Source organism: Psammomys obesus, unplaced genomic scaffold, assembly GCF_907164565.1.
Source record: "Psammomys obesus unplaced genomic scaffold, mPsaObe1.curated_primary_1811, whole genome shotgun sequence".
NCBI lineage: Eukaryota > Metazoa > Chordata > Mammalia > Rodentia > Muridae > Psammomys > Psammomys obesus.
The window spans coordinates 13,090,378-13,113,610 of NW_026596064.1; the positions used below are offsets into that span (position 1 = coordinate 13,090,378).

General features: G+C 47.1%; 1 protein-coding gene across 1 annotated transcript in view; it reads left to right on the forward strand.

Moving 5' to 3' along the window:
* Itgb5 (integrin subunit beta 5) overlaps positions 1 to 23,233 on the forward strand; it is a 113,036-nt gene that overhangs the window by 13,905 nt on the left and 75,898 nt on the right. Inside the window, exons 2-3 of the mRNA XM_055625047.1 lie at positions 1,903 to 1,988; positions 15,112 to 15,316. Of these exons, the coding sequence (XP_055481022.1) occupies positions 1,903 to 1,988; positions 15,112 to 15,316 (291 nt within the window). The remainder of the gene's footprint in view (positions 1 to 1,902; positions 1,989 to 15,111; positions 15,317 to 23,233) is intronic.

A 23,233-nucleotide genomic window follows, 5' to 3' on the forward strand; every position in this document is an offset into this window, starting at 1 on the left:
GTGTGAGCCTCGGGCTCTGCTCTTGGCCGGAGGCCATCTGCCCTGTTTCTGAGAGGAAGGGAAAGATGGGCAGGCAGCTCCACCGCCCAGGGAGAACTGTGCTGCTGGTTCAAGGGGAGAGGGAAGAGAGAGCAGTAGATTCAATCCCACCTCCATTGAGTCCTCTCCCCCAGATCAGTGGGGTGGGAGGAGGAAGGTGTGTCCGGCTCTGAAGTTTCCTTCTAATACTAGCTTCTGACTTTTTTTTTTTTTTTTTTTTTTTTTTTTTGTGGTTAGAAATATGTGTTAAATTAATTTTTAAAGGTGGTGGCATACACCTTTAGAAGCAGAAGCAGGCGGATCTCTGTGAGTTCGAGGCCAGCCTGGTCTACAGAGTGAGTTCCGGGACAACCAGGGCTACCCAGAGAAACCCTGTCTTTAAAAAGAAAACAAAAAAAATATTTGTTTTTAAAAATGTATGTGCACGTTGGCTGTCCTTGAGGCAGGGTCTCTTAGGGAACCGAGCCAGGCTGCTGGTCAGCAAGTCCCAGCGATCCCCCTGTCTCTGCTCCCCGACCAAGTGCTGGGGTTACAGCTGTGTGCCTGGGCAGGCCAAGCTTCTCAGGGATTTGAACTCAGGTTCTCACTCTTGCACCTCCGCTGAGCCACCTCAACAGCCCCTGAATTAGCCTGGCCTCCCTTCCGGCCTCCCATCCTTTGATAAGCTCTCACTATGTAGCCCTGGAGCTAACTCACAGAGACCCTCTGCTTCCGGAGGGGGGATAAAGGCATGCACCACCACACCTGCAAAACTTAAATGAGTTTTGAAAGAAGTCCCCCTATGTAGCTCAGCCAGCTGGGTGAGTTCCCTGTATGGCTGGGCGGGCCTAGCTCCTGATCTCCTGCCTCTCCCTGGTGACTAAGCCCAGGGCTTTCTGGTCGCCTAGCAGACACCGATAGGTTTTTCCTACTTGACCTGTTAGTAGATTTGCTGAATCATTGGTTGTCCCTTTATCTTAACCAGCACAATGTGTTTTCTCTAAGGGGTGTGTGCTGGCTTCTTTGACTAGCTGCAGATTTTGATGAGATGGTATCTCAAGTAATTAGATTTAGGATTTTTTTTTAAACGTCTAAATTGATCTCTTTTTCACTTCCCCCTCCAATTATTGGGTGCTCTAAGTGTAAAAGGACCTTTTCCTTCCTTAAAGGAGAGGCTATGATAACTTACAGGGAAGAGATGGAACACATGTGGGCCCAGCAGAAAAAGGAATCCGTTTGGCAGAGACTTCAGAGACTGTATTAGCCTCAGCAAGGAACCTTAACTTGAAATTAGCACTGGGGTCCTCTATAGCCTCAGACCTGTTAAGGGAGTGATTCCCATTCTGTTCCACCCCTAGACACTCAAAGGCGCCATTAGTAGTTGTTATTTTTTTTTTAATTTAATTAAAAAAATTGTAGTCGGGCTCGGTGGTGCACGCCTGTAATCCCAGCACTTGGGAAGGCAGAGGCAGGCAGATCTCTGTGAGTTCAAGGGAAGGCTGGTTTACAAAGCGAGTCCAGGACAGCCAAGGCTACATAGAGAAACTCTGTCTCAAAAAACCAAAATAATTTTATTATAATTATAATTATGTATAATTATGTATTATATTATAATTATTAGTGTGTGTGTGTGTTTAAATGCCTGCCAGACATAATGGCACATGCCTGGAACATGCATGCATGTGTACCCAAGAAGGCCAGGAGAGGGCATCCCCTTGGACTTAGAGCTACAGGTGGTTGTGAGCTGCCTGGGAGTGCTGGGAACTAAACTGTGGTCCCCTGGGGGAGCAGCAAGTGCTTCTAACCACCAAGCCATCCCTCCGGCGCCTGGCAATGATGTTTATAGCCAGAAACTAATTGACATATCTTCCTCTTGCTTTGAAGGACTCAACATATGCACTAGCGGAAGTGCCACCTCGTGTGAAGAATGTCTATTAATTCACCCCAAATGTGCCTGGTGTTCCAAAGAGGTATGTGAGACGGGGCACGCTCGGGGTGGGGTGGAGGCCCGTAGCACAGGAGTTTACATCAAAAGCCAAACAGGTGCCGGCTCTTTCGTGGCTCTGCAGAATTACATCTTCAGCCCCTCACCTCACCTCTGCTGTTCTTTTGGAGACAGACTCGCCTTGTTGCCTGGGCTGGCTTTGACTTTGCTGCCTAGCGTTGATTTGCAATCCTTCTACCTTCGTATCTCCAGTACCTGGGATTGTAGACCTGCACTACCAAACCCAACTCAAAGCTTTCTTTTCTGGGTTCCTCCCTTCTTCTTCTTTTGTTTGTGTGTGGTGCTGAGGACTGAACTTAAGGTCTTGTGTGTGCTAGGCAAGAGCTTTGGCCATTGAGCAATGTTCTGTCCTTGGCAGACTGGGTGGCTCACTTCGTCACACTTAACTTTCCTTATTGGGGATTGAATTCAGGGCTTTGATCTACCACAGAGCCCCAGCCCACACATTCTGGTCTCTTTGCAGTGTTGGATGTTAATCATATTTTGGAGAAAACAGGCTTTGTTCTCTTTTTGTGTGAGAACTAATGAGGATTCAGCTGTAGTCCCCTGATCTTTGGATAAGCATTCTGAGGAAGACCTGAGCTTGGAAAGTGAGTTTCTTGCATATCAATTGAAAGCAGGCCTTGGGCTGGTGGTGTAATGAGAAGTAAATACCATAATTTAAAATAATGGCTCTGCCTTTAAAAGAATTTAAAAAAAAAGTTTATTCTGAGCCACTGTGGTCTGGGAACAAGGTTTCCAGTATGTTCTACCTGTCGACAAGTTAAATGAACTTTTGTAATCACAGAACAAAAGGAAGTCAGAGTTCTTTTTGCTGCTAACATTGGTGGGAGTATTAGGCTCTAGAGCAAAGCTGGGGATCGCTTTTATAGGGTTCTTTTCCTATACTTTCATCTATCTGTCTGTCTGTCTATCTATCTATCTATCTATCTATCTATCTATCTATCTATCTATCTATCTAATTTTTTGTTTGTTGTTGTTCTTTTGAGATAGGGTTTCTCTGTGTAGCCTTGGCTGTCCTGGAACTCACTCTGTAGACCAGGCTGGCCTCAAGCTCCACAGTGATCCACCTACCTTTGCCTCCCCAGTGCTAGGATAAAGGCCTGTGCCGTTTTCTTTTGTTTGTAAGACAGGCTTTGTGGTGGTCAGTACTAATTGTCAATTTGATAGAGTCTAGAATCACCTGAGAGATGGGCTCTGAGCATTCCTGGGAAGTTCTCTTTATTGCATTAATTGAGTGAGGAAGACCCACCCACTGTGATTAGAACCATTCTCTGGTATCCTGGGATCCCGGCCTGTATAAATTGAGAAAGGGAGATGAGTGACCGCCTGCTTTCCTCATTCTGTGCACCACCGTGCCCTGCTGAGATGCAGCTTCTTCCATTCTGCTGGACGGCTGTCATCTTAGTATGGTTTATTTAATGCTTTTTAGATAATTAGGCTTTCTGGGATCTTATTTAAAAGAGGGCTGTAGCCAGGCATGATGGCATGTAGCTGTAATCACAGCATTTAGGAGGCTTAGGCAGGAGGACCTTAAGTTAGAGGCTCACTTGAGCTATACAGCCAGACGCTATATCCAAAGCTAAACAAAGGTTGAGAGATGGCTCAGGCGCTGAGAAGACACACTGCTTTTCCAGTTTTCTTGGTCAGTGTGTTCTAGCTATGACGAGACACCGTGATCATGGCAACTCTTATAAAGGAAAGCATTTAATTGGGGCTGGCTTACCGTTTCAGAGGTTTAGACTGCTATCCGTGTGGTGAGAAGGAAGCCTGGTGGTGCTCAGGCAGACAGGGTGCTGGAGAGTTGCTACAAGTTCTGCATCTGGATGGATAAGCAGCAGGACAAGAGAGGTGCTGGGCTTAGCTTGAGTATTTGAACCCAAAGCCCACCCCCAGTGACAGGCTTCCTCCAACGAGGCCACAGTTCCTAATCACTCTCAAGTAGCACCACTCCCTAATGACCAAGTATTGAAAGATTTGAGCCTTTGGGGCCATTTCTATTCAAACCAGCACACCAGTTTTCCTTGCTTCCTTCCTTCCTTCCACCTGGATTTAGTGCTTACAAACACAAACATGGTCCTTGGTTGCTAGGAAAATGACATCAGATCCACCAGAATATGTTTAGCACCAGATTTGCTGTCACTTTGCCATAAAACACGTCAGTAGAAGCAGGGAGGCATAGAGTAAGCTTCATCTTATATTTGGTTCATGAGGGATATGTAGTTTTGAATAATGTTTTGCATGAACTGGGCACTTTAATATTCTCATTGTGAAATTTTAATATTTGTCCTGGGCTCTGCTAGTGTTTGGGGAAAATGGTCAATTTCTAACCTGCTGCTTCTTCTTTTTCTTCTTTTTCCTCTTCTTCTTCTTCTTCTTCTTCTTCTTCTTCTTCTTCTTCTTCTTCTTTTCCTCCTCCTCCTCTTCCTTGTCTTCTTTCTTCTTTCTTCTTCCCCCCCCTCCCCCCCGTAGCCTGGGCTGGGCTGGAAGTCACAGATCCACCTGCCTCTTCCTCCCAACTTCTGGGTCACAGGCAAGTACCACTACACCCAGCTAAAGTGTCTTGTCTTAAGGGAAGGTTTTAGGTCACTATTCTAAGCTTTATTAGAACCATGGGGCACAAACCTTTCCCTTGCAAGTACAAGGAGGCAAGACTTGTAGTTTGGGGCTAGCTCAGTCTCTCCAGTGTGTAGTCCCTGAGGGAGGACCAGGAGGTGGCTTCTGGAGGTAATAATAGTCTTGTTTTACTGAGGCTATTTCCAGGGTCCCAGAGAGGTAGAGCAGCTTGTGCAAAACCATGCACATGTCAAAACTGGGCTAGAATTTGCCATCCTCGTTACTGGGCCTCGGGTCTTCTAGGTGACAGTGTGTCTCTGTACACTGTCTCTAACCAGCGTGCAACAGAGAGTACTTAACTAAACAGGTTACGCTGGGAAAGGAATCTTTATGCAGCCAGCCCTTTCCTGTTTGTAGTGTCTTTGTTACGAACCTTCTGGAACCATTTTTGGTTCTCTCTGACCTCCACGACAGATCCAGGTTCCAACGTGCCTGCTTCCTGCCCATTGCTGTCCCTTGCCCACCCTCAGCACTTCTTTTACCAAGGGAACTACTGAGGCTCCTGAGTGAAAAGCCTACATAATCCCCACCCTGCTACTTCCCCTGGGGACTTCTTGCCTTTGCCAGCAGCTTCCAGTTGTTAGCAAGCAGTTCAAGGGCAGGGAGAGATGGCTCAGCACTTAAGAACACTGGCTGGTTTCCCAGGGGTTCAATTCCAGGCACCTACACGGCAGCTCACCACTGTCTGTGACTCCAGTTCCAGGGAATATGACAACCTCACGTAGACATACATGCAGGCAGAACACATTATACATACATAAGTCTCGTCTACTCTTTGAAAACTTTGCGTGATAGACCCATTCATCCATCTAGCCACCTGCCCATTCATTTGTCCATCTGCCATGAGAGGGGAAACCCCCTCCACTGGAAACAGCATGGATTTACTCATCACTGTATCCTCTCACTCACAGTGCTCCTAGCCCGTGATAATTGCTCCCTCCGTAGGTAGCAGTTGAAGGATTTCGTTGAATGACTGCTTGTTACCTGCCGCATTCAGGTTCTGACCTGCCCTTTGCCTTTGTGTCTTTAAGTACCTCTGTATCATAACCCTTCCCCATCTTTATCTCCTTTCACCGGCTTACTGTGTTTTAGTGCCTGCTGCCAATTAAGTCATTTATACCCAGTGTCCTTCCGGGGTTGGGGCAGGAATTCATATTTGATAAAAGAGGACTGCTAAACAGACACAGAGTTAGGCAAAGTTTAAATCCCAGCTTTGCCATGATTTATTCTTTGTCTGAGCCAGGGCCTTTTGTAGCCCAGGCTTGTCCTGACTCGCTGTGTACCTTAGGGTGATCCTCCTCTGATGATCCTATTTCTACCTCCTAACCCGGAGGGGGTATCAGCGCATCAGTCTGTCTGTTTAGTGTCTTATGACGTAGCCCAGGCTATCCTAAAATTCAGCCATCTGTCTCTGCATAAGGGGTTTCAATGCCATCCAAGGTGTGAGGTGTTTCAATGCCACCCAAGGCCACTGTTAATTTCTTGAAACATAGAATGAAGGTGGCATCACCCAGCACCTAGCCTTCCTGGATCGTCATGAGGTTAGGGCAGGTCTTATGGATTATCTGAACCTTCCAAACGGCTGAATGAATGAGTCGTCCAGCAGATGACCATTGTCACCTACAAGCATATTCTGGTGAAATGGGTAGTGGGTTCTGGGAGCCAGGGTCTGTTTTGACTCTCAGTGTCTTCCTTTCTTAAACAATACTTCCTGAAGTCTCACCTGGTATTGACGAATAAGTCATTCTGATGGACACATTTTTGGTCTAGTCCATACATGGGGTCTCTAGCTGGCCCACTGGGTGCCCTCTCTGCTTGCACAGAGCCTCATTCTTGGCTGTATTGAAATGCAGCTTCCCTTCTCTGGGCTGAGCTGTCCCTGAGCATGGATTATGTTTTGGGATTCTAGGGCTGGAGAATCCAGGAATGGTTTTGATCTAACTTGTGCCTTAGTGAGGCCGAGTAAGAACGGCTTGTGCCTTCTTAGCCACTTTCTGGGATGCTGTCAGGAGCCAGGCCTCTGCCAGGAGCATGTGATACATGAGTGTCCTCAGAACTGGTACCCAGTGGACAGCCTCGGTGGATCCTAGCCAGAGTTAGCCAGAGTGGCTTTTTAATGTGTTTTCCAGACAGGATCTTACTTAATCTGTAACCCAGACTGCCCTTGAACTCAGGATCCTCCTTCCCCAGCCCTTATGTTTGCTGGGATTATAGTGTGTTCCTGCCGCCAGCCTCTGTCACCACCTGCCTCATCCCTTTGTTAATCCTAGAACACACTCCCCAGGGGTCCTCTGTTAGGGGGAGGGGACCCCGTCTCTGATTTGACACTCACTGTGACCTAATGTCCACCTGTCCAGTATTCTTCCGTAGGAACTGAGTTGGAGGCAGCCCGGGTCCTGTCTCCCTTAGTGCTTCCTGCTGGCTCTCTGCCTGTCCTGCAACATGGCCCTGTTCACCCTGGCCTTCTTGACTTTGCTTCCTGTGGTTTCCTGGGGCCTTCAGCCTTACTCTCTCTGCCTTTAGCACCAGCCTCTCCAGACCCATTCCTTCTCAAATTTGGACTGCTGTGCAGGCTGCCCTCTGTCTTACCCTGCCTTACCAGTGTCCACACGGCCCCATATCTGTCCTCAGGGCATACTCCCTCAACCTGTTCTGGCACACCTGACCCTGAGCCTCATAGAACACTTACACCCTTAGTCCTATACAGCATGGGACACACAACAGACACCATCAGCTTATTATCTGCCCTAATAAATTTGTCTATCACCTTTTTTTTTTTTTTTTTTTTTTTTTTTTTAATTTTCTCTGTGTAGCCCTGGCTGTTCTGGAACCCATTCTAGTTTTGTTTGTTTTTGCTTTGTTTTGTTTTTCGAGACAGGGTTTCTCTGTATAGCCTAGGCTGTCCTGGACTTGCTTTGCAGACCAGGTTGGCCTCGAGGTTACAGGAATCTGCCTGCCTCTGCCTTCCCAAGTGCTGGGACTACAGGCGTGCACCACTGAGCCTGCCTTGGAACTCACTCTGTAGATCAGGCTAGCCTTGAACTAGGAGATCCACCTGCCTCTGTCACCTTAGTGTTTGGATTAAAGGTGCACACTTTTAATTAATCAGTTCTTAATCACTTAATTAAATAATTAATTATTCACTTAATTAATAGCTAATTGATTAACAATATCTAATCAATTAACAACCAATATATAGATAATAAGTTAATTATTAATATAATTAATAATTACTAATGGTTAGTTAATAACTAATTTAAAACTAGTGAAGACTAAATAATAAATAACTAATAAAATAAATAAATAAAAACCAAAGGTGGTGACTGCCTGGCATCTATCACTTCTTAAATGTAAATTTTGGTCTTCCCTCAGTAAGTTTAAGAACCCTGCCAAGGATGAGAGTGGCAGCCTGGGGGCAGCCCATATTCCCTCCACTTACACTCCACTCTCTAAAAGCTCGCACCACTACACCCAGCTACAGTGAGAAAGGGGAGATAGTGTAGCTGTGTGCCAGGAACCAAAGGGGAAGGAGTTGGGTGGCCTGGTGGTCTGCGCCCTGGGCAGGCAGGCAGGCCAGTGTAGCCTCCAGGAGGTCAGGCTGAGGATGCTCCCAGGAGGACACGGGCCAGGTTCGGGAGGGTTCGGAGGAGCCTGGGCAGGTTGCTAGGGTGTGACGGTGTGAGGTGATGTGACTATGGACAGTACGAGGTGGCTGGGACTTTCTGGAGAAGGGCTGAGCCAGGCAAGGCCGCCCCGTGGGTCTGAAGGCCTGTGGGAAGGCAGTGATTTGCATGGGTGGGAAGAGTTCAGAAGTGGAAGAAGATTGGTGAGGTCTGAGCCAGCCGGGGGTCAGGGGTTAAGTGGAGTTGGGAGGATAAGGGGGCGAGCTGGAGTGGGGGTGCCCTTGACCTTGGTCTTGGTGAGATTGGAAAGGAAGAATGAAGGAGTGGTTAGGACAGCAGAGAGGTTGAAGTATGAGGGAGACAGGTAGGAAGCAAGATGAATGTTTTGGGACATGATGGTGGCAGGAAAGGTAGAGAACCCATTTATTTTTTTATTTTTTATTTTTATTCTTTTTTAAGCTAGGGAAGGAATGAAACACATACACACCAAAAAGAAAACAAGAATAAAAGCAACCCCTTAAACAGTGTTTGGCCAACTCCCAGTGAAATGAAGAAACAGTTCAGACAGGAAGCCGTTAAGAGCGTCCTTAAAAATTGTGATAAAGAGCCTGAAGTGTAGCTCCTCACAGTCGATGGCTTCTTGTGGTAGGGCAGAACGGACTCCATTTTCTTAAGGGGCTATCCACTGGGAGTGTGGCCATGTTCCAGTGAGTGTATGGGCAACGCAAATTGTGCTTGCTGGGTTTTGGTTTTGTTTTTGCAAGGGTGAGATGGCGAATCTGGGAGGGATGGGAAGCAAGTGTGATTGGTGTGCATTGTACAAAATCCCCAAATATTAATAATAAAAATATTATCTTGGGGAAAAAACAAACAAACAAACAAACAAACAAACAAACCAACAAACCCCTCCAAAAACAGTGTTTGGCCAACTCGCAATGAATTGTATATTCATTATGAGAATCTGTGCTGGGGCAGAGTGGTTCTGAATCAGAACTCAGAAGTGAGTGGAGTCATCTTGGTTTACCGTGGCTGCCTCATAAATATTTGTGCACTGAATTAAATGAGCCAGTTGGAAGCTGGCAGAAGGCTTTCTTCACCACCCCCCCCACCCCCCAGGCAGGAAGCTGGCATGGCAGGGAGTTGCTGGCACCCACCACACATTCTGGTTTGTCATCAGTTACCATCCCCCAGTGCACGAGGCGCTGCCAAGCTAGAGTGCAGCTTGTGCTGGTCGGAGGGTCTGGCCTCGCTGTACCCAGCAAGCAAGGCCAGCTCCTCAGAGCAGACAGCAGCCCTCCAGCACTCTCGCCTGCTGGACACTGCACTTTTTTCCTTTTCAGCCCAAGGCTTGGGCTCGCTGGGCTCCTTTCCTCCTGTATTCTTCCTTTCTGGGGCTGTGGTTTCTGTCTTTCTCACCATTCAAAAAACAAAACAAAACAAAACAAAAAACAAAAACACTTACCCTTCCTTCAAACATCTCTCTTCAGCCATAATGAATAGCAATGTTTTGAGATAGTACAAAGATGGCCAGACGTAAACAGAAGGGCCTGAGCGCTCTGGCCTTGATCGCAGCCTGTGAAGCTGGCCTTGACACTGGGAAAGGGATTTGATTGGTGAAATGTACAGGGAATGAGTTTCTGTTGCAGCAGCAGAGAGCACCCTTGAAGTGACCTCTGTATGGCAGGTGCCTGAGGGAGGGGAGCCCGGTATGGTGACTTGCCAGTTGAGATTAGAAGCACTCCCTCTCCTTTCTTTGATCATTATAGCACAGTTTAAGGAGGACTTGGACTCCCATTTCTGTTCTGGTAGCACTGTTGATCCCTTGCCAGTAATCCCTAGGCCCTTCAGGAGTCCTTAGGGGACTTTGATCAGGGTGATTCCCTGTGGAGTCCTTGGCAGGTGTTTGTTCCCATACTAGAACAGTGAGCAGCTGCAGCAGCCATGCCATCGCCACTGGAAGCTCTCACTGAATCAGTTTTCTCTTTTTCTGAGTTGTGGTGAGTCCTTTCCTAATTCCTTAGTGGTCTGTGCCTCTCTGTACCTTTTGTCCTTTGGGTGGTGGTGCACACCTTTAATCCCAGCACTTGGGAGGCAGAGACAGGAGGATCTCTATGAATTTGAGGCCAGCCTGGTCTACAAAGTGAGTTCCAGGACAGCCAGGGCTACACAGAGAAACCGTGTCTCAAAAAAACAAAAGAAAATGATCAAACAAACAAACTGGAAAGAAAGAGTTCGTGTCCTTCAAATTTGATGGGTGGCAGGAGGATCTTTGCATGTGGGGCTGCAGAACTTCTCAGACTCTTGAGCTTCATCAGTTTCCTGCTGCAGGATTCAGCAGTGGCTTTGGGCACGAAGAGCGCTGAACCTGGGCCCAGATGTCAGGGGACGAGATGAACTCAAAGTTCTTGGGTGAATTGAGATGTTTGGATCTCGGGTCTTTCGAGGAGGGACGGGCACCGGGTGATTCATTCACTTTGGAACAGGACAGCTGGACATTTGGAATGTCCAACACCTGGCAGGGCTGGATGTGAGGTCTCTGGGATCTGAAGCTCCTGAGATGTCAGACTGTGAAGAGGACTTTCTCCATCATGAGTCTCTTCTGTGAAGGTTTATAATAGCTTTCAAGAGAAGGCTCAGAGGTTATGAACCTTATTAAGCACTCTTGCAGAGTGTCGGAGTTCCATTCCCACCAACATTGGGCTGCCCCCAAGTTCCTATAAAGTCCAGTTTCAGGAGTCTCAAACTCTGTTGGCACCTGTTCTTACATGTGTGTACTGCAAGCCCCATAAACGTAACCAAAATAACATTTAGAAGGTTTTATAATGCATCTTCATTCACAGAGATCTAGCTATTGAGATATTTTCTTTACTTATATAATGATTTTACACCTGGAAGGCCATAAAGATCACACCAGCCTCTGGTCTCTGTGGCTTTGGTTTCCTCTCTTTAAATATCCATTTGTCCTTTTTCAGAACTAAACAAACAAACAAAAAACTAGGAAGGAGCTCAAGATAGCAGAGATCTTAGGCTTCGTTAAGGGTTAAGCTCTGCTGGGTTTTAACTTCCTCTGACCCTTCATTGGGCCACAAGGAAGAAATCAGCTGAGGCTATATTTGGACCATGTCAGAAAGCTGGTCCATTTTTTTCCCCTTGAGGCTCTTCCACTGCTTCAGTACCTGCCTCTCATCTGTACACTTGCTGTGCCTAGAATTGCCCCAGCTGATGGATCTGTGGCACAAGAGTCCTTCTGAGACCATGACAAGATTTGACACATAGGTAGGTAGACTTATCTCAAAGACCACTGAACACATCAGTGATACCACTGGGCCTGTCCCAAAAGGAAAGGGAAGCAGTCCCCCACACAGGTGAGATGGATGGTGCGAAGAGATCTCAATTTGGTCTGAGCAGCAGTCCGAGTTCATTGCTGTCGGTAAGGAGGCTGCTCAGAGGTCTTCCTCAGAAGAGGATGTGTGAGAGCAGACAGGCTGGCTCTGACCTGGTCTTTGGCAGAGTGTAAGGTGGTCCAGACCTGTGGGAAGGATTTGGCGGAGATGACCATACCTGGTGGTGGTTGGGGTTCACGACGAACTGGTCCAGACAGGCGTGCTTCACACAACTGTCCAGCAGCTAGCTGTTTATAGTTGGACCAGGGAGGGGTTCAGGAACTCCTGAGTTAAGGGAGCAGTGAACGAGGAGCAATGAGCCCTTCAAGCGCTAGGCAGCTCTTTAGGCTTCTGGCACAGACCTACAGGACAGCAGGGTGGCACTGTGGAGCCTTAGGGGTGAACTCCCCATTCCCTCTGTCCTGTTTTTCTCCTCATAGCAGGTCTATCAAGACCAGGAGCGACCACCTGTGGGCCAGGGTGTGACTACCTGGAGCCCAGTTTGGAAGCCTCAGTTTTGAACTCTAGGCCCCAAATTATATACGTACACATTCTTCTGTGTTTATGGAGTGTAGTCACCAAGGTGTTTTACAGTGACGACCCCTAAGGGGTTAAACACAAAACATTAATAAACAAAACAAAATAACCCTGGTGACTTCCTCTGGCCTCCGTCCTCTGAGGCTGCTGCCTCAGTTCCCAAATAAACTTGTCCTTTATTAAAAACAAACAAACAAACAAAAAAACACACCAAAACACCCAAAAAAACTAAAACAGCAGTTATGTATAAAATCCCCAGAAAAGCAGAAATAAAAATAACCATATGGAGCTGGCAGAGTGCATTTGGCTTTACTTCTTTAAAATACTACGTGCGTGCTGTGTGTGATGGGTCATGCCTATAATCTTAGCAGTAAAGAAGAGGAGGCAGGAGGATTGCCACAAATTTGAGGTCAATTTGGGCTAAAACAAGAACAAGAAATTTTAAAATCTTCTTGACTTTTTTTTTTCCCCTAGACAAGGTCTTACCATGTAGCCCAGGCTGGCCTTGAACGCAGAGATCCACCTGCCCTTGCACCTAAGTGCTGGGATTATAGACATGGGCTACGATGCCCAAGGCTCTTCTTGACCTTTTACGCTTAATGTTTTTTTTCGGAGATTCTAAAAGTCATTGATTGGCCCTAGAACGGCCACACCCTTGATGGAGGGTGTTCCCCATCCGATTTTTAGGTTTCTGCCAATAGTCTGGTGTCTAGCACAGCAGCCTAGGGATACTGACTCATCGGAAGCTTTGCATCCTTACTGCTGGCCAGCCAGCCAGGGATTATGTGGCCTGGTGTCAGTATCCACCCAGCTGCAGGAGGGAGAACAGCCTGGGCTTGCTTGCTCTGCTGTTAAATAGCCTTTCCTGTTGGAGCGCTTGCTTTAGCACGAAGCCCTGGATTCCATCCCTTACACCCTGTAAATCAAGTCAGTCCCGGCACTTGGGAGATGGCAACGGAAGGATCAGAAATTAAATGTCATCTTAGGCTACACAGTAGATTTGAAAGCAGTCTGTGCTACACACTCATACCTGCAAACAAACACACACACACACACACACACACACACACAACAACAACAACCACAATTTAAAAGCTAGACCCCTTTCTCAAAAATCACCTACACAGGTAACATGGTTTCTAGCAAAATCGATTTCTCATTTTAAAATTAAGGCCTCAAATTCTTGATGGTCCCGTATTAGGTTTGCTCATGTGTAGCTTTCTCCCAAATCCAATTTAGGAACCAGATTCCCCAATCTCAATCTTTCTCAGCCCCTCTCGCCCCTTCCCTCTTCCTTTTTTTCTTTATGGTTTTTAGAGAGAGAGTCTCATGTAGCCCAAGTTGGCTTCAAACTTGATTAGTAGTTGAGGCTGGTCTTGAACTCCTGGTCTTTGGATCCTGTCTCCTGAGTGTGGGGTGTGTCACGAAAACTCTCTTGTCAGCATTTCTTTCCTGTAAAAAAAAACGTCAGTACAGAGGACAAGGAAAGCATTTCTATTCTCATTTGGTCCTGATGCAGAGAAGATTGTATTTTCTGCCCTGCTAATTCCTCCCACTCTTGCTTCCCGCCCCTCCTACCCTAACCCAGGGCAGAGGGATCATGTACGTGCCAGGCAGTTGCCAAGCTACACCCCAGTTCTTTGCCCTCATAGTGTAAAATGCCTTGGATTTTTGCTTCCTCTTCCTGTTTGTTCTAGATAACCCTTGGAGTGAGTGAAATGCTGTATTTTTCTTATGGTTCAGGTTTACCAGATTGTAAGATTATATTGTCAGAGAATTCGGCATGTATCTCTTATAGACCCCCTTCTTTTGAGTATTTTCTTTCTTTTGTAAAATTTTATATGCATTGGTGTTTGGCCTGCAGGTATATCTGTGTGAAGTTGTTGGGTCTTCTGGAACTGGAGTTTTGAGCCACCCCATGGTTGCTGGGAATTGAACCTTGGTCTCCTGGAAAAGCAGCCAATCTCTGAGCCATCTCCACTCTTGAGTGTTTTCTTAGGATAGAAGCCTTCTGCTTCTATCCTAAGATGGTGGTGGTGGCACATACATTTCATCCCAGCACTGGGGAGGCAGAAGCAGGCTGATCCCTGGGTTTGAGGTCAGCCTGGTCTGCATAGCAAATTCTAGGACGAATATCATAATAATGATTATGTCACTGAAACATACCTGATATAAGGGAATTTATTTGTGAGGGGAGGGGAGAGGAGTTAGGGGGCAGATGATTGGACATGTAGACAGGCAGACAGACAGATGGAGACAGAGCCACGAGGGCAGAGAAGGACAGAGAGAAAACGTGGGGACTGAGGGAGAACAGAGAGAAAGAGACAGAGAAACTGAGAGAAAGAGCTCTGGGTGGCGGATGGGGACCTTTTATCTGGCATAGGTGGTGATGGCAGGTGATGACATAAGAAATTGAAAGGCAGGCTAGTGGGACTGGCTGCACACTACAGCAAGGGCTACACAGAGGAATCCTGTTTTGAAAAACCAACCAACCAAACAAGCAAACCAAACCAGACTTCTAGGAGCACACTGCTGACGTTCTCTATTTGCACATATGGTCCCATGTTGCTCTTGTGAGTGGCCATGTCCCTTTTCTGTTTTCCTCTCTCCTTTCCCTCTTTCTCTGAAGAACACTGGGGTCTAAGCCAGGTCTTGGACATGCTAGGCAAGCATTATTTACACCAAGTTATAACCTAGCCAGTTTCTTCTTACGGTGAATATTTTAATCACTGAAATTGACAGTGAAAGCAGTTGTTTTTCTACGCTTATGTTAGTTCACGACGAGCCTGGGTGGCCAGAGCTTTAGTCAGTCTTCTTAGTCCTCATGAGGCTTTTGGATTAGGATTATCCCTCTCTCCAAAAAATGGAGCACAGAGTTTCAAGCTCCACCCTGATGGCTGCCTGCTTTTGCCTCTCTTTCTCTACCCAGTACCTTGGCAGCCCTCGGTCCATCACTTCCCGGTGTGACTTGATGGCAAACCTCATCCAGAATGGCTGTGAAGGCGAGATCGAGAGTCCGGCCAGCAGCACCCGTGTCCTTCGGAGCCTACCCCTCAGCAGCAAGGGCTCCAGTGCCACAGGCTCTGACGTCATCCAGATGACGCCTCAGGAGATTGCAGTGAGCCTACGGCCAGGTGAGTCTGTCTCGGGATGGGTTGGGTGCTGTGGGCTCCAGTGGGTGGGTGAGAGGGAGGTGCTAACGTGGAAAATGGGCTTGATTGGGCTCAGAACCTAGAGATGGGAAAGGGATGAAAGGCTCACTCCAGGAAGCACAGTGCGAGGCTGCTGGAGATGAGGCCAGGTGGAAGGCCTTGGATATATGTGTTTTTAAGGATTGTAGTGGAGTACCGTGCCTTCATGCATGAGGCGTACCCTGGGGTTCCACCGTCAGTTCTGCAACAGGCAGAATGAACAAACGAACCTCAACCCAAAACAATGATAAAAACTCAATATAGTAGCAGTAGGTGTGTGTGTGTGTGTGTGTGTGTGTGTGTGTGTGTGTGTATAATAGAATTATGATATATATTATACAATTTTCCATTTATGTATTTTAAAAATAGTTCTTTTTATTGTTTTTAATAATGTGTGTGTATCTAAGCATGGGCATGCAAGCACCTCAGAGGCACGGGATGGATCCCCTGGAGATGGATTTCTAGGAGGTTGGAGGCTGCCTAATGTGCTGGGAACTGGACTCAGGTCCTCTTTTAGTTTCTCTGCAGGGGTGCTACCAGATGTCAGCCACTGAGCCATCTCTCCAGCCCGCATTTAAGCCTTCTTCTTCTTCTTCTCCTCCTCCTCCTCCTCTTCCTCCTCCTCCTCCTCTTCCTCCTCCTCCTCCTCTTCCTCCTCCTTTTCCTCCTCCTCTTCCTCCTCCTCTTCCTCCTCCTCCTCTTCCTCTTCCTCCTCCTCCTCTTCTTTTTCTTCTTCTTCTTTTTTTTTTTTTTTGAGCCATGCACTCACTATGTAGCCCTGACTGGCCTGGAATTTGCTGTTGTAGACCAGGCTGGCCTGGAACTCACAGAAATCCACCTGCCTCCAGAGTCTTGGCATTAAAAGCACCTCTTAGTTATCCTTAAGTGTACAATTCAGTCGCCATGTTGTGACATCATGACTCTTTCTACACTACCTTATCTCAAACAGAAGCCGTCCGCCTAGTAGAGAATGTTCCACCCACACTTACTCCTAAGCCCCGATGTCTACTTTTGTCCCTGTGGATTTGCCTATTCTGGTGATCTCCTGCAAGTAGCATACAGTGTTTGTCCTTTGCTGCCACTTAACGCAGCGTTTTCAGGGTTCACCAAACTAGAGCATGAGGCAGAATTTCCTACATCTCAAGGCTGAGTGATATTCCAATGTATATCATATTCATTGCGTCACATTTTGTTCGTCCACTCATTTGTTAGGGGACATGGAGCTGTTGCGATTTTTTTTTTTTCCACTATTGTGAACCACGCTGGTTTTATTTCTAGAAGCATGCTGTCAGACCTATTCCCTACTCAAAAGCTTCCCCCTCCACCCCCTGTCACCAAAAAGTTTGCTTTCGAGAGTATCTCATGTAGCCCAGGTTTGCCTCAAACACACTCTGTAGATGAGGATGACCTTGAACTCCTGATGCTCCTGACCCCACCTCCTCAGTGCTAGAATTACAGATTATACAATTATGTAGTTCTGGGGACCCAGCCCACGGGCTTTGTGCCCCTAACCTAGGCTGTTGAGCTAGTTTAGCCATCCATCACTTAATGTCTGTTCTGCACATAGAATCTGTGCATGTCGAGGACGCTGTGCCTGTGGCTAACCTGGAAAGCCCGGCTTTGTTGGGTGAGGTACATATTTCCCACTTGAATTGCTACCTAGCCCACTGTCTATAACGCTTGGCCATAGCTGTTTCTTGATGGCTTCTTGAGAGCAGCTTGAAGCAGGGGCCAATTATGAATTTGGTTGGCCTTCCTGAGTTGCAGCCCTAGCTGGTCCCCTAGCCTGGAGGCCCTCGGCTTTACAAGGTCTTCACTCTTCACTGAAGTGCTCGGAGCCTTACACAAGACTGCCATCTAAAAGAGCACATGGGACACGCCTTTGAGCCCAGCACTGAGAGGCTGAGGTGGACAGATTCCAGGCAAGTCTGGTCAATGTACGGAGTTTCAGGCCTGCAGTGGCTATATAGTAAGACTCTGTCCCAGAAAAACAAAAACAAAAAGAACTATAACAATAAAAGACAAACAGAAGAGAAGCAAACAACAAACAATGAAAAAGGGAATCGAGCCTTCAGAAGTTAAAATCATCATTTTTTTAAGGATAATGATTAGTACCTGTGCTCCAGGATGGGATCTGGTGCAGCGGAAATGGACTGTGTGGAATGTTAGGTAGCGCAGTGTAATGGCACACAGGTAAGCCTTCCTCAGAGCTCTTTGTAGCTGTGGCTATTCTTGGTTCTCGCTTCTGTGACCACACGCTGGTTTAGAATGAACCTTGAGTCACCAGGCACTGGAGAAATGTTTGGTTTTATGTGTTCTGATTAGTGTGAGGCCCAAACAAAAGGCATGTACAGGTTGGCCCAGGTGGATGGAGAAGCCCGGATCACTGAATTTAGTCACGCATCCTGCTAACCCTCATGTAGTTTCTAGTAGCAGGAAGAAAGAAAGAATAGTATCCGGTGTTATTCAGTGAGTGCAGTGACAGGCTGGTCTGAGGGAGGGCCCAGACACACTCATAGATAAGCTTTAGAGGCAAGAGCTGAAGAAAATTGGAATTCCTAAAGTTCCGGAATCATTGTGAATATATTTCTAGAGACAGAAATACTTGAAACAATAACGCCCCTTCAAAGTTTTGAAAACACAGTTTTAATGTATTATAAAGAGAAATAGGCGAAACCCTCCTTTATGGGGAGAGGGGAGATAGCTGTTGCACTTAGAAAAAAAAATCTGTTTCCTGAGTGCATTCTTGCCTCCAGGGAGCTCTTCCATTCTGGAGAATGCTGTCAGATGTGTGAGGATTAGCTATTCCATTCTATAGTTATAGCATTGCTTTCATGTTTTCTCCACAGCCCTGGCCTCCCTTGCCTCATAATAAGCATTTGTTGAGTGAAGACTAGCCAGGGACAAGCCTCAGCATAACATGAAAGACACCCCATGAAGGCCAGGTTACCATTTGGTAGGTCTGTTGGAGAGGAAAGGAAGCTGGGTGGTAGGAGGAAGGAAGAGAGAAATGGAGAAGGAGTTCCTTACTGCTACTTCTTCTTCCTCTTCCTCTTCCTCTTCTTCATCTTCTTCTCCTCCTTCTTCAAGAATTTTCGTTAAAGAAAGATTATTTTATTTTATGTGCATTAGTGTGAGGTATCAGAATCCCTGGAACTGGAGTTACAGACAGTTGTGAGCTGCCATGTGAGTGCTGGGAATTGAACCCCGGTCCTTTGGGAGAGCAGTCAGTGTCTTAACCACCAAGCCATCACTCCAGCCTTCCCTCACTTATTCTTAAAAAAAAATTTTTTTTTTTAAATTGCATGTTGTTTTGGACAGGTGGTTCGGCCATGAAAAGTTACTTTTATTTGCTTGCTGTTTGCCGTACGCTCTTATCCCAGCACTCATGCGGCAGAGGCAAAGCGATATCTATGGGTTCGAGAATAGCTTGGTCTACATTGGAAGTTCCAGGCCAGCCAGGGCTATATAGTTATACCCTGTCTCAAAAACAATTCTGTCTGTGTGTCAGTCTGTCTGTCTCTATGCCAACTGCACATATGCGCGGATGTCAGAGACAGTATAGGGAGCCTGTTCTCTGCTTCTCCCATATGAATCCCAGGACCAAACCCAGGTTGATGTCTTTTCAGCAAACTCTGACCTGCTGAGCTATTTCTCTGGACCTTGGTCATCATTATTATTGTTATCATCATCATCTTATATGTGTAAATGTTTGCCTACATGTATATCTTTGCACCGCATGCATGCCTGATGCCTGCAGACACCAGAAGAAGGCTTTGGATCCCCTGGAACTAGAGTTACAGGTGGCTTTGAGACACCATGTGGGTGCTGGGAATCAAACCCAGGACCTTTGGAAAAGCAGCCAGTGCTCTTAACCACTAAGTCATCTCTTTAGCCCACTTCCATTAAAGATTTTTTATTATGTTTTTTTGTGTGTGTTTGTTTCTGTATATGAGAGAGAGAGAGAACACCTTTTTTGTGACTCTTTTTTTTCTCTTTCCACCATGTGGCCGGGACCTGAGATCAAACTCAGGCCTTCAGGGTCAGAGGCAGTGATAGCGCCCTCTGAGCCATCTTACTTGGCCTTCCTTCTTTAGTTCCTTAGAAGGGTTTTAATGTATTAAAACTGTTTCTCAAATTGAGATATAATTCACATATCACAAGTGCTACAATCTTAAAATGTTCCAGTCACTGGTTCTAAGTTTACTATGAAGCTGGGCAGCCAGCAGCCCTGTCTAATTTCAGGTTGTTTTTACACTGGCAGTTTAAATCTAACAAGCAACCCTCCTCTTCTAAACCAGTTTTCATCTCTCTGTGATGAAGCCTGTCAGTTACATAACACGGGGCTTGTAATCCATCTGTGTTGTAAAATGTACTTTTTCCTGATGTTTTTGTTTGTTTGGTTTGGCTTTTGGGTTTGTTTGTTTGTTTGTTTTGTTTTTTCAAGACAAGCATTTCTCTTTGTAGCCTTGGCTGTACTGGACTTACTCTTTAGACCAGGCTGGCCTCAAACTCACAGAGATCCGCCTGCCTCTGCCTCCCAGAGAACTGGGATCACAGGTGTGCGCCACTGAGCCCAGATTCTTTCTGATGTCTCTGAACCATGTAGCTCGAGTTGTCCTGGCATTTGTGACTTTTCTGCCTTAGCCCTCCCAAGGCAGGTACTGCCACATCCTGTTACTTCATCCTTTCTGTGGCCAAATGATGCTCCGTGTGGTTAGGCTATGCGTTAGTTGATGGACGGTTTCCACTGGGTAATTTTGAACATTCATGTACAAGTTTTTTGGGGGGCCATATGTTTTCAATAATTTTGGGTCTATAGCTAGGAGTGGAATTGCTGGATCGTATGGTAATTCAGTGTTTAACTTTCTGAAGAACTGCCAAACTTTAAGCAGGGTTTTGTATAAATACAAGGATCATGTTTTCCATTTTGTTTCAACACTGGAAACTGTATGTCAGGATAAGAATTTTTCTAAAAACCCTTAACAAAAGACATGAAATTCTTAGGCTATGCATTTTAAGTAAAACTTAACTGAGATAAGCAAAATCAAGAGGTAGGTTTCGAACACTGGGATGCTGAAGGTTTCTTTGAGTTCTTCACCTTAAACTCTTAGTGTCGTCAATATCTTTGAGAATATTATTCTTGTTGTTGGTATTTGCGCACACATGATGTGTATGTGACGTGCAATGATGCATGTAGGCCAGAGGATACCTGGCTGACCTGGAACTCACTATGGAGACCAGGCTAGCCTGGCACCTATAGAGATCCACCTGCCCCGCCCCTGCCTCCCCAGCGCTGGGATCAAAGGTGTGTGCCACCACACCCAGGCAGAGGACAACTTTTACTCCAGACTGATGATCTGAGTTCAGTTTCCTGGAAATTATATGAAGAACTGGGCGTTGTGGTGCACTTATGTAACCTTAGCATTGCTATCCCGAGATGGGAAGTGGAGGCGGGAAAATTGTCTACAAGTTTGCTGGTCAGCAGCCAGGAGTATACGGGCAAAGCTGGAACAAGAGAGACCTGCCACTAACCAGAGTGGAAGGCAAGAACCAGCTCTGGAAAGTTGTCCTCTGACCACGGCTTGCTGGATACGCACACGCATGTGCGTGTGCGTGCGTGTGTGTGCGCGCGCACAAACACACACACACACACACACACACACACACACTCTCTCTCTCTATCTCTCTCTCTCTCTCTCTCTCACACACACACACACACACACACACACACACACACACACACCCCACACTCATTTCTTTGAAGATGGCAGGAGTCTTTATTTGTTAAGATCCTGCCTTGTCTTGACTTGTGAACAAAGTCAGTCTTGGGGTTCTGTTCTCCGTCTAGCCTTACCATCTGATGCGAATTCCCATGGACAAAAGGGAAGTTGCCTTATTAAAGGGAAGGCAGAGAAAAGAAAGTGTTAAAATACCTTCCAGGCTGGTGGCTCCTTAGTACTTGATTAGAGGGACAGCCTGTAGTTACAGCAGAGCACTGGCAGGGGTCCCGGGCAGCACTAGGTGCTTTGAAATAAGGAAAGGGGAGGCTGGGGGCGGGGTGGGGACCAGGAGAGGGGCCGCTGGGGGCGGGGTGGGGATCTCCCTTCTCCCAGGTGCATGTGATCAGCCCCTCTTTGTAGTTGACTTTATTGCATTTCTCTGAACATTCCGATGGTCCTGAGGTGAGGATTATGCGGAATACCCCCCAGAGAGATGTTCAAACCTGTAGGGCTCCCAGGCTGAGAGGGAGACTGTGCAGGAGCAGGGAGGAGGGGGATAACAAATTCAGGCATGTTGTCACCAGAGGCAGGCACATACTGGCCCTGTTGGTGAAGGGTGAGGTCTGTGCCCCCCCCCCCCTGCTTAGGCCACGATCAGCTCAAGTCTCAGGCAGTGGAAGACAGCAGCTTGCTGGGAAAGTGTAGAAGGGAGGAGTGGGTCCAAGCGAAGTCATACACAAAGATGGGAAAGGTGCTGGAACCTGGCCAAGCACCCCGAGCACGGCCAGGATACCACCAGCCTCCGTGTCAATCGGAGAACCGGAGAGGCCTCGCTCGCTGGGTGGCTGGTGTGGTCTCGGCGGAGTGCCGTCCACGCCAAGAGAACGAGAGTGGCCGACCCACAGGAACTGCTGACGCAACACATTCCGTGCTCACCAGAGCACATTCGGGAGGGCGTGACACCTAAAGTCTCCCACGTAACGGGTGGTTGGTCTGACACGCCCCGTCACGCCCTCCCTGTCCGAAGAACTGGGAGAAACGCTCCATTTAATATTTGCAGTGTCCTGTGGAAGAAGTGGAGGTGGGCATCCGCTCTCTCCATGAGCCATTTTCCCCCTAGGATTCAATGCCAGGACATTGCCCACTCCCCAGTGCCAGGCAGAGGCAGCTGTATGTCATACCTCACTTCCTCCTTTGCCTTCGTTTCTGGAAACTTTGGAGTTAAATTTCCATGCCTGATGCTGTAGCCCAGTTAAGTGGTAGTTCCTGGAAACATTTTTTTCTCCCTTTTTTTTTTTTTCAATCCCCACACGACTTGCTTTAATTTAAAATTGATTTTTAACTTTTAACTTTTGGAAGCCTTGGAGCCAAAGAGTTCCTTGTGTGAGAGCATCGGTATTTATGTATATAATTGGTTCTAATCACCACTATGATTAATGTCTTCTTCCCTCAGTGAAGCTGAAACTAAGCTGCAGATTGAAAGGAACTGGGGGTCCTGCTGAGCCCTTGGTCACCAGGCCTGGGTTCAAAGCTGGCTCTCCCGCCTCCCAGCCTAGTACTGCTCAGTCCAACGCTGCCTCTCGGCTTCCCTGAAGCCAAGCCGCTTCTCCATCTGTTAGTTAACTGCAGGCCTCAGGAAGGTAGTAGCACATTCTGCACAGGAGAAGACGGAGGAGGAGGATGGGCAGGTGTCAGAAAACACACCAGACCCTGTGAAGAAGGCGTGGATCTGGACAGAAGAGGCTTGGCCCAGCTGCGGTCTGCCTTCTTGTGTAAAGGCCAACTCGGGGTGCACACAGGTGCACACACCTACCTTTTCCAAGTTCGTTCCTAACTCCCCACCTCTCCTCCACCATGATAGGCATTCATGCAAGGAGTCTCCTGTGAAGACCTGATGGGGCTGGCGGGTGGGAGCCACAGACACACTGGAGCAGTTCGGAATTCCCGCTGGAGGAAATCTCGAATAGTCTTCTGTCTGAGTCAGACTGTGATGGTTTTTAAAAATAGGCTCACGCCAACAGGCAACCCAAACCACATCAGTCTTGAGGCAGCTGGAACAGTGCTTACCAAAACAACAGCAACAACAAACCAAGTCAGGAGACGCAGCCTTGCCACTCGACTGCAGATAGGAGTTGCA